General features: G+C 41.5%; 1 protein-coding gene across 3 annotated transcripts in view; it reads left to right on the top strand.

Annotated features, from left to right (window-relative positions):
* Window positions 1-12,024, top strand: part of ddx3xa (DEAD-box helicase 3 X-linked a) — a 67,084-nt gene that overhangs the window by 19,580 nt on the left and 35,480 nt on the right. The window contains exons 4-5 of one of the 3 annotated variants that reach the window (XM_078559734.1): window positions 8,166-8,219; window positions 8,751-8,822. The exons of 1 other annotated variant lie outside the window; for it this stretch is intronic. In XM_078559734.1, the coding sequence (XP_078415860.1) occupies window positions 8,166-8,219; window positions 8,751-8,822 (126 nt within the window). The remainder of the gene's footprint in view (window positions 1-8,165; window positions 8,220-8,750; window positions 8,823-12,024) is intronic. One more of the 3 variants, XM_078559736.1, reaches the window with a different exon arrangement.

Raw genomic sequence — 12,024 nt, 5'->3', positions numbered from 1 at the left:
GGGGGGTTGTGTGGGGTGTGTGTGGGGGGGGGGTTGTGTGGGGTGTGTGTGTGTGGGGGGGGGGGGTTGTGTGGGGTGTGTGTGGGGGGGGGGTTGTGTGGGGTGTGTGTGTGTGTGTGGGGGGTGGGGGGGGTTGTGTGGGGTGTGTGTGTGTGTGTGGGGGGGGGTTGTGTGGGGTGTGTGTGTGTGTGTGTGGGGGGGGGTTGTGTGGGGTTGTGTGTGGGGGGGGGGGTTGTGTGGGGTTGTGTGTGGGGGAGGTTGTGTGTGTGTGTGTGGGGGGGGTGGGGTTGTGTGTGTGTGTGTGGGGGGGGGGTTGTGTGGGGTTGTGTGTGTGTGGGGGTGTGTGGACACATGGCAGATGCAGTATAATGTGGATAAATGTGAAGTTATACACTTCGTTGTGAAAAACAGGCTATTATTTAAATGGTGATATATTGGGAAATTTTGATGTACAAAGGGAACTGGGTGTCCTCGTACACCATTCAAGTAAAGTAAATAGACAGGTGCGGCAAGCGGTTAGGAAGACAAATGGTTGTTGGCCTTCATTGCAAGGAGGATTTGAGCTCAGAAGTAGGGATGTCTTACTGCAGTTATACAGGGCCTTGGTGAGACCACACCTGGAGCATTGTGTGCAATTTTGGTCTCCCTACCTAAGAAAGGATATGCTTGCTATAGAGGAAGTGCAGCAAAGGTTCATTAGCCTGATACCAGGGATGGCAGGACTGTCATATGAGAGATTTATTCGACTAAGCCTGTATTCACTGGAGTTTAGAATAATGGGAGGGGATTTGATTGAAACATAAAATTCTAACAAGGCTAGGCAGACTAGGTGCAGGGAGGATGTTTCCCCTTGTTGGGGAGTCTAGAATCAGGGGGCCACAGTCTCAGGATAGGGGGCAGGCCACTTAGGACTGATGAGGAAACACTTCACTCAGGGTGGTCAACCTGTAGAATTCTCTATCACAGAAGGCTGTGGAGGCCAGGTCACTGAGTATGTTCAAAAATTGATAAATTTTAGGGGCATCAGGAGTATGGAGAGAAAGTGAGAATATGGCATTGAGATAGAGGATCAGCCATTATCATATTGAATGGTGGAGCAGGTGTGAAGTGCCGAATGCCCTATTCCTAGTTTCTGTTTATTCTCCTAGTGGGTAACTGGTATTTCAGACTGTCCTTCAGAGTTACTGGTCCCTAACTGGATTCTGGATTGTTGTAACAACAATCTACACGTAACCATGCTTTAATCTGTATACTGAAGTTTAATAATGCAATTTTAACATTAACTGTTATGAAGTTACACTTTTGGTTACAATGCTTAGTAACATGAAGTGGATTTTAACAAGATTTTTGTGTGCAACAGCATTACTTCTATAGATTTTTAAAATTCATTCACGGGATGTGGGCTTCACTGGCTGGGCCAGCATTTATTGTCAATTCCTATTTGCCCTTGAGAAGGTGGTGAGGAGCTGCTGCCTTGAACTACTGCAGTCCATGTGGTGTAGGTACACCCAGAGTGCTGTTAGGAAGGGAGTTCCAAGATTTTGACCCAGCAACAGTGAAGGAATGGTGATATATTTACAAGTCAGGATGGAGAGTGACTTGGAGGAGAACTTCCAGGTGGTGGCATTCCCATTTATCTGCTGCCCTTGTCCTTCTAGATGATAGTGGTCGTGGGTTTGGAAGGTGTTGCTTTAGGAGCCTTGGTGAATTCCTACAGTGCATCTTGTACACTGCTGCTACTGTGCGTCGGTGGTGGAGGGAGTGAACGTTTGTGGATGTGGTGCCAATCAAGTGGACTGCTTTGTCCTGGATGGTGTCCAGCTTCAGTGTTGTAGGAACTGCACTCATCCAGGCAAGTAGGGAGTATTCCATCACACTACTGACTTGTGCCTTGAAGATGGTAGACAGGCTTTGGGGAGTCAGGAGGTGAGTTACTCGTCAGACTATATTCCTAGCCTCTGACCTCTTGTAGCCACGGTATTTATATGGCTAGTTCAGTTTCTGGTCAGTGGTAACCCACAGGATGTTAATGGGGGATTCAGTGAAGGAAATGCCATTGAACATCAAGGGGCGATGGGTTGGATTCTCTGTTGGAGTTGGTCATTGCCTGGCACTTATGGTGCAAATGTTACTTGTCACTTGTCAGCCCAAGCTTGGATATTGTATTGTCCAGGTCTTGCTGCATTTGGACATGGATTATTTCAGTATCTGAGGAGTCACAAATGGTGCTGAACATTGTGCAATCATCAGTGAACATCCCCACTTCTGACCTTTATGATGGAAGGAAGGTCATTGATGAAGCAGCTAAAGACGGTTGGGCCTAGGCCACTACCCTGAGGAGCTCCTGTAGCGATGTCCTGGAACTGATGACTGACCTCCAACAACCACAACCATCTTCCTTTCTACTAGGTATGACTCCAACCAGTGGAGTGTTTTCCCCCTGATTCCCATTGACCCCAGTTTTGCTGGGGCTCCTTGATGCCACACTCGTTCAAATGCTGCCTTGATGTGAAGGGCAGTACAGTTCAGTTCACAAACTAATGCTTATTCGTATTCATTATTCAAAGTAAATATAATTGCAGAAAGGTCTGCAGAATGAATGGTGTCAGGGAGAACCTGAAAGTGGTAAACTGTGTGCTGGATTTGTTTAGTCTGTATTGATTGATTAAATTGACTCAGCTGAATAGGCTAGACAACATGGATCAAGATATGTGAGGGTAGCAATAGTTCACACTATTCTCTGGGGAAAGAACCCAATATCAGGACAAGAGTTAGTCCCCTGACCTTTTTCTGGGTGTTAATTTGTCAAATTCCCCCTGCCCCTAAAAACTCCTGAGTAGAGAAGCTCTTGAGGTAAATCGCAACTACAATTACAAACTAAGTTCTGAATTAATAAACTGGTTCCTAACTGGTGTTACCCAGTATTATGATGTCATGGTTCAAGCCCAAAGGTATTAAAATAGTGTTCCTTGGAATAAGGGCAGGAAATGAAGGTTTTAATTCCTGTGAATATAAACCTGAATATTGCTGTGAATACCTGTGCTAGATGGGCCAGTGGTTCCTCTCACTTGTGGTTGCCTCCCGCCCCACTTCTCTCTTTCCCCTTTCTCCCTCTCCCTCTCCCTCTCTCTCTTCCCCCCCCCACCCCATCTCAAATTATCAAGCCATGTAGGATAGTTGTAAAAACAAAAAAACTACTGCGGGTGCTGGAAATCCAAAACATGTGTTTTCATCTAGATCACATTAAGTGTAGGAGATGCTTGAGCAATGTCCTATGCCAGTTCATAGCTTGACAGAAACTCTCATGTAGACTCTGTTCACTAGTACAGCTAGTTCTAGCTGTACTACTGAACAGTTGCTTACCCATGTAGCTGTTCTAAATCTCTAGATATTAAGCCTTTTCAAGTCATTTGTAGTTTACCATTTTTTCCCCATGCTAGAACTAAATACAGATCTACAGTTGTAAAGATCAAAGTAGTCAGTTGCTTTGATCTGCCCCCTGTACAATTAAACCTTCATAACTGGTGTTTGAAGACAGCCTAGAAAGTATTTCTAAAGTTCTTTTCAGGAGATTGCACTTGTTGAGTATTCCAGTGGTACTTAATTTTTATGGATCCCACTAGCTTGCTGTGCCACCTTTTTGTAGGTGGAGGTACTAAGTCTTGCTCAAACAAATTTGTTTGCCTACTTATAATCTTGAAGTGATTGTTATTGCAGTACTGTATTGGCTAGCCTATATTAGTCCTTTTCCTCTAATCTGCCTCTTGTGACCTATATGGCACCCAGTCCCCAAACTACAATTTAAAATAGTCATCCTTATATTTAAATATCTGGTTTTGCATTTTAACTCCAACCCTTCAAGCACTATTTACTACTCCCCCCTCTCCATTCCTTTGACACTTGCGCATGACCAACAAGAACAGGGGCTGTTCCAAACTTCATTTTGGAAAATACCCCTTCCACAGCTTTATTTGCAAGAGCATTTTGGTGCCGATGATCATTTGGTTAGATTTGGTGTAGTTATGGGAAAAGATATAGAGACTAAGTGAGTGAATTGTAAAGGGCTATTTTGCAAAGCTGAGATCATTTGACAAGTGTTCTGGAAACAGCTGCTTGACAGTAAATCAGTGTCTAACCATTGGGAGGCATTCAAGGAGGAGGTAGAGGATGCATAATGTTTTCCTTGCAGAGGGTAGGACTTTTCAAATCTAGTACCCTCTGATGCCAGAGCTAGATTAAGTTGAGGCAAAAAAAACTTGTGCAGGGTTGGAATTGGAGAAGCATGAAAAATGTTAGCAAATTAAATCGAACAACCCAAAGATATTCATAAATGCATAGAGCAAGAGGATGACCAATGGAAGAGTAGGACCTTTTGGAGATTTGTTTGTGGAGACCAAAGACACAAGCATGCTTCTTAATGAACACATTGTGTGATGATGCAAACATTGTAGGTGAGAAATATTGATGGGATAAACACAGAAAATAAGGGTTTTGCATTTTGAAAGCTGATGGATGAGACCTGCATGAAATATATCCCAGGCTAAGAGAAGCAAGGAAGGAAATGGTGGAAGCCCTCACCATTTTCCAATCCCCTCTGGTTACAAACATGGTGCAGAAAGACTGCTGGCATTGTACGTTAGAGGGAATAAACTTGAGTAATTACAGATCAGTCAGCCTAACCGCTGGTGGAAAATTATTGAAAAAGGTTCCAAGGGACAGGATAAAGCATTACATTGAGGACAATAGGCATGGATTTAAGGGAAATTCATGTCTGACCTGTGTTTTTCAGATGAGTTGATGAGGGTAACATGTTTGTCAAAAGTCTTGCTAAAATCAGTGTGGATGGCTAGGTCCTGTATGGCAGACTGGGCAGAAAAGTAAAAGCAGATGCTGAGTGGGATCCATAATTGGTCCCATGGCAGGCAACAACTGGTATTGACTGTTTCCATTGGGGTTCTGCAAAGCTTGGCTCTTGGGCCTATTATAGCCTAAATCATATGCCACTATGTCAGGGGCATGTTTGAGGTTTGCAGGTTATCAACCACACAGCAGACACTGAGGAGGAAAGCTGTATCAACTACTGAGACCAGCTTTACTTGGTTTAATTAGGTTTAGAAGATCAGATCTCTCCTCACTTGCTGCGAAGAAAACAACCAGTTTCACTAACCTAACTTTGTAGTTAAAACCCTTAGTCTGGAACCAACCATTCTGGTAAATCTGCTCTGCACTCAAAAAGATGCCCACTGCTTTCCTGAAGTGTGGTAACCAGAACTGGATGCAGTACTATAGGTGTGGCCTAACTGAAGCTTCATAAAGCTCAGTATAATTTCCCTGCTTTGTACTTCATACTTTTATGAAGCCCATGATCATATGTGCTTGGCCAACTACTGTTGTGTCCTTCCACCTTCAAAGTTATATGCTTGTGAACCTCTGTACTTGCTTTAGAACTGCACCATTTAAGTCTATATTGCCTTTCCCTATCTCTCCTGCTCAATGCAACACCTCATACTTCTCTATTACATTCCATCTGCTGCTTGCTTATTCATTTTGCTAGTCCATCTGTCCTGTTAAGGTTGATTGGAATGCTCATTTTGCCAAACCGTCCAAGTTTGGTATGGTAAATTTCGAAAAATTTGCCCTATATTCCAATGCTCAAGTCATTTACAAGGGTGTACCCACACCAGATGGACTGCAGCAGTTCAAGAAGGCAGCTCACCGCCACCTTAAGGGTATCTAGGGATGGGCAATAAATGCCGGCCCAGCCAGTGAAGCCCACATCCCATGAATGAATTTTTTAAAAGTTGAAAGCAGAGCCCTGTCACTCGCCCTTTAAACGCCATAGTATTTTACCTTTCAGTCTTTAAAACAACCATTTGCCATGACTCAGGTTTTCTGTCCTTAATCCAAAATTTTTCATCTAAGCTGACCCTCTTCTGTGAGGCTAAATTTTGTTAACCAGCTGTTTGTTGCACTTGTCAAATGCTAGAACTTTATTTTTAAAACTATTTATAAACCATTGCCAAAGTACTGCTCACTGCATTACAGAAAGGATGTGATCATATTGGAAAGGATACAGGGAAGATTTACAAGGATGTTGTCAGGACTGGAGAATTGTGGCTATCCATTGTTGAAATGGCTTTCTGTGGACATAGGAGATTGAGGGGGGGGTGGGATTTAATTGGTGTATAAAATTTGAAAGCCTAGGAAGTGTGTAGGGGGAGCAATTTCCTTAGAGGGGTTAACAGCAAGACATACCTAAACTTACAGGAGGTTGGGGGTGGGTGGGGGGGTGGTCTGAAATTCACCACCTGAATGGTGGGGGCGGAAACCCTCATCACACTTTAAAAGTCAGGATGTGCACTTGTCTGTAGCCCTGTGGGCACTGCCAAGAAAAGGTAAGTGGGAGTAGGCTGGATACTCTTTGTTCAGCCAGCACATGTGATGGATTGAATGATTTCTTCCTTTGCTATTTGTGAAACAGTTTTGACCATGTCTCAGCTCATCTGCTGAAACCCACATTCATGCCTTTGTACCTCCCACCTCCAACTTTAACATGTCAAATTCTCTAGTCAACCTCCCTACTGTATATTAACTTGCACCAAATCTTGTTCACTCAACTGATTCCTGGTCTGACGATAACTGAATTTTAAAACATTAGTTTTGAACTGTCTCCATGACCTCTTGCCTTGCAATCACTACATCCTACAAGCCTTGCATTTCTTGTAATTCTCTCATTCTCATCTTGTAGATGCCTTATTTATTTTAATGACTCCACCATTGGCAGCTGTGGTTTCAGCTGTTTTGACCCTAAGCTCTGGGCTTCCCTCTTTAAATATCTTTCCCCACCTCAAGTTTCTTAACCTCTGACCAAGCTTTGGTCATCTTTTCCTCTAGATCCTTGGCATTTTTTTATTGAGGCTCTTAAGTGCCTTGAATGTTCTGATATGTTTAAAGGAGCTGTATAAATGCAGGTTGTGGAAGCATCTCGAGTGCTTTTCCAACAGTCCTAATGAAAATGAAGCTGTTTGAGTGAATGGGCTATAATTGAAGCTGATTTTTTTTGTGCAACCCCTTGCACCCTCAAACTGTTCTGAGGCAATTATTTTTTTGAAGGGTAAACATGGCCCCTGGTTTTGCAGGCCAAGGATCTACAAAGGAATGGAGCTGAGGGGGCAGTGTTGGCCAGGATACTGAAAAATCTTGCTCTTTGAATAGTGTTATGCGATCTTAATCTTTCTGGTTACTCAACTGATTGGACCTAGGGCTTTGTCAAAAAAGATGGTACCTATAACAATGCAGCCCTTCCTCAAGACTGCTTAGTACAGTCTAACAAGCTTAAGCCCTGGAGCTAGTATTGAACCTGTGACTCTACTGAAGTCCTTGTTAGTGGTTCTGCGATTTGGAAAAATATTTGCATAGAGTTGAATACTAAATGGAACAATTTTGAATGCAGAGATGATTAGAGACCAGGCAAAGTTAGTACCCTGGAAATTAAAGTATACAACTGGGATGAACTTTTACACATTGGGCTTATTGAACTAGCAAAATATAAATTCAGGGAAAATAATGCTGGAAATACGTGCCTGGTAGAATCTAAAGAGAAAGTTAATTGTTTCCTGTCATTGACCCTAGAACTGTTCTGACAAAGGGTTACTGGATGCAATGTTGATCACTCTCCAGATGCTACCAGACCTGCTTGAGTACCTTCAGAATACACTGCACTTTGTTCTTCTATAAATACAGTTGCTTGACTTTAGATCAGATTGTATTTTAGAACAGTTCTGTTAAGCACTTCAGTTCCATGGATAGATTGCCCACTGCGGAAATGTGCTTGGTCCCACAGGTACGAAAGGTGGAATGTTTTCATTCTCTCTGCAAGCATGCCACCATTCTGCTTGCAGTCTGGAGTTTTCTCCATAGCAAGAGGACAAGGTGGAAAAGATTAGCTTCTACTCGGAAGCATGCAGTATATGGTCTATGCTTTTGCATTAGTGAGATGCTTTTAAAAGCTGTCTGTTTGCAAATCATGATGCTTACCAAATATTAGCAAAAGACGTACAAAGTTAATCTGCACCAAATTGCAATGCAGTTTAATGTTTGCAGTTGGCTAAAATATAATGGTATTGCTGCATCTGGTGAATTGACAGTTCCCATTTCTTTTACAGCTTATAATCCACTTGGAACAAATCGCTCTATTAATTTTCCAATGTTGAGGATTTGTAAGTCTGCACTTTTTTGCACTTAAATAGTGTGTGAAAAGGCATGAAATTTGGCTTTGAATATTGTAAGATCTTTCACGTGCAGAGCTGGTCTGTCATTGTTACTGTATTAAGTAACATCCAACTACCAGTTTTGAACTAAATTTCCCTACCTTCCACTTAACCAAGTTAATGCTAATTCAAGTCCCATTATATGAAAATTGAACTTGGCTTAAACTTTGGCTTTTAAGGTTGATCTGCAAGTAGATTTTGGGTTTCCTTTTGACACAGATGACAGCACTAACAGCAATAACCACCTGCTTAGAAACTTGACACTACCCAATAAAAAGATGCTACTTTGCTTTGTTTAAACCATATTTCGAGCTTTTCCTGCAAATTGCACTGTCACCCCGTATCTATTAGGGAAACCACAGCCAGCTGTTTTGAATAGAAGAGAGCTGTGTATCCAGTAATGTTTGAAGGCACGCACCACACCCCCCTCTTGTTTTTGTTATGGATAGATTCTGAATAATGGCTTATACTGTTGCTCAGCTTTCCCAAGAAGTCCCTGGCAAGAGGTGGACGTACATCAGAACTGCAATGATGTCTGGCTGGACCGATCTGGTACGATGTTTGGTGTACTGGTGCATGATAAAATGCAGTTTTGTACTAACAATTGCATGCACCACTACATTTTGCTGTTTTGGTAGATACATATTCAGTTTAATAATCTGGTTAGTGGTTAAGTAACTGTACCTTTCCCAACATAACTTTATTGGAGCCTACAAATAAGTCAGTGATCTATGAAGTAGTGTGGGACAACATACTTGGACACTAAAGGTTAATGCAGTAACTTGAGATGAATGGGGCTGACGGTTCATAGTGTGCTCTGACAATTTCTCCATTGGCATCTATTGTGTTGAACGCAAATGCACATCTTTGGAAAAAGTACATCACATTTGACAGTTCCTAAAATTGCGGATATTTTACTGCCATACTTCCAATCTGGATGGAAGCTGCTTAATTTGTATTAAAGCCTGTGTTGTGTGCATGTTTAACAGCAGTTTTAAAAATAACTATCTTGAAATTCATGCTAGATTCCAAATATACTGGCACAAGTCCACAGTTGGATTTTTGTGCCTCTAACCTACCCGCTTGCTGTAGAATGTCATCTACATTGTATTCCAGGCTACCTACTTGTAGCATGAGCACTCAGCTGAGTCAACTTTAGTTTTGATGAACTAGTTTTGTGCACAACATTTTTGCAGTTCGTTAGTCTTGATTAGCTCCATATACCCATATGGACTTCTAAGGCCACAATACAATGATTTTGCAACACATATTAACATTTAGCATTCAAGTGTATACAAAGCTGGACACATAACTGATAAAATGTTCAATTTGTTTTGAGCCTGATCTACGTTTAATATTTGTTGCCCACTGCATGAAATTTTAATCTATCTGAATACAATTAAATTTGTTTTTAATGATTTCATGGTGCTTAGAATAACAATACACAGTACAAACCAACACTATTTACTGCAGGTACACTCACCACATTCTCATTGCTCTGGGGAAGAAGTTTCTTGATTTCTTTAACTAAGAAATTAAATCTTGTATTTTATGACCCGTAGTTTTCCATTCCCTACAAATGGGAACACTGTGTACTCAACTTTAAAGACCTTAAGGTTACTCCCAACTTTAAGTGACCCAACCTGTAACTCTGATATCATCCTTTAGATCTTTATTGCACTCTACAGTCTGGTCACCATATTAATAGAAACTAGGAGTAGGCCATTTGGCCCTTTGAGCCTGCTCCGCCATTCATTATGATCATGACTGATCATCCAACTCAATAGCCTGCTCCTAGTTTCTCCCCATATCCTTTGATCCCTTTTGCCCCAAGAGCTATATCTAACTCCTCCTTTGAAAACACAATATTTTGGCCTCAACTACTTTCTGTGGTAACAAATGCCACAGGCTCACCACTCTCATCTCAGTCCTAAATGGTCTACCCCATATCCTCAGACTGTGACCCCTGGTTCTGGTGGGGGAGTTATAAGAATGTAGAGTGTAAGCAAGATTTGATCAAGTTTAACACAACTTCAGTTCTATCCCTCTAGAAATGAGCTTGCATTTGGTCTTTTTCACTTGAGTAACATGAATTCATACTGCAGCATCTCTTTTGCTGCTGCTTCTTTTGGATTTTCCAAGTAATGTAATCTTACATTTCTTTGACTCAGCAAAGATTTTTTATTTTATACGCCTATTTTGTCAGTTTATATATAATGTGGCTGAAAGATCTTTTTGTCTAAGATTGGTTGGCAACCAATCAGCACTCTCTTCTAATGCAGTATAAATGTTTCCCTTGACATTGGCATTTTCTTGCAAATTGTCCTGATGAAAAGCTTAAATCTAGCAAGTTCTGAACTGCCAAATGACTACGTAATTTGTCCTCACTGACTGTCCAATCCCATGAATTTTGTCATCAAATTTAAAATTGTTCTCCTCTTGCTTGATCAACTTAAACTCCTACAAGACTTTTGCTTTTTGAAATCCGTTCTGATTATTCATTATTTTTAGTTTTTTTGTTTTAGTGGATTCCATTTTTACTTGCTACTGCATCCCCCTTTAAATAGGTATAAATTGGACACTAGTCCTCTGACAGACCTTTCTGGCAGTATCTTTTTCTAGTGAATTATTAAATACATGTAATAGTACTTCTGCTGTCTAACTTAAACTGCACAGCTGCAATCCATACAGACCAGATGTTCTATCCCAAGTTAGGTTAATTTCATTAGAAATTATCTGTATTTATTAGAATCGCTCCCTCCAAGACCATGTATACAAGGATGTATGATGCAGCTCCATAAACCCAGATTGTCACGTTGAGGAACCTTTGGGTCATATTAGCCCATTCACTGCCCTGATGACTGAGTTCCCCCTCCAGCTTCCTCATTCATATCTTTATCCTGGCAACATGCCCTTTTGAATCCTTGTCTATGGTCACAAAGAACACCATCCTTATCACTACCACATTTTCATTCTGCTTTCTCTTCCCCCTTCTTGCTATGTGCATAGCCTTCTAAGACATAATGCCTTCACCTGCATTGTGGCTGTCCACCCTGCAGTCTATCTACTGTTCTTCAGTGTGTTGTACCTGTTAACAGGGCAGTATCTGCGGGACCTCAAAGTCCCTGTTCCCTGATGGTTGCACACCCCCGACCTGTGCTTTCCTCCTGTGGTTGTAACTGTTCGATTTAACACTAACAAATTTCTTCACCCTCCCTTGTGTTTCTAACTTGCACTCCAGCCCAATGAGCAGGAGTAATTGAAGCAGTGATACTAGCAGATGTGGGAATACAGGATAGTCTTGCTGTCCACATAGTACAGTTTTGGCAGTGTTGCCTGCCATCTTTAATCTGTTTATTTCTTAGTCTTAATTTTTGCTTTAATGTTACTTGGCAACCTGCTGTTCAGTACAGGAGTAGCTGAATGGGCACCATTGCGAAATCTCACTTTTTGAAACAGTTTGGCCCTTGGTCCTGTGTTTATGGGTAATTACCTTTTAAAGTTTTTTAAACATGTGGCATGAGGTGTTAAAGCAATGAACAACATTTTAATAATGCCTCAAACTTGCATAAACCATGAGTTTATAAAAGCTTAATGCAATCAAACCATGTCAACATGGCTTTGTGAAAGGGAAATCACATTTGACAAATTTACTAGAGTTCTTTGAGGATATAACAAGCAGAGTTGATCAAGAAAAGCAGTAGATGTAGTGCATTTGGATTTCCAGAAAGCATTCGATAAGGTGCACAAGATA

Source organism: Cetorhinus maximus, chromosome 16 (genome assembly GCF_964194155.1).
Source record: "Cetorhinus maximus chromosome 16, sCetMax3.hap1.1, whole genome shotgun sequence".
In the NCBI taxonomy this organism is placed as follows: domain Eukaryota; kingdom Metazoa; phylum Chordata; class Chondrichthyes; order Lamniformes; family Cetorhinidae; genus Cetorhinus; species Cetorhinus maximus.
Note: the sequence above shows the minus strand (reverse complement) of the source record. Positions and strands in the feature narration are given on the sequence as shown.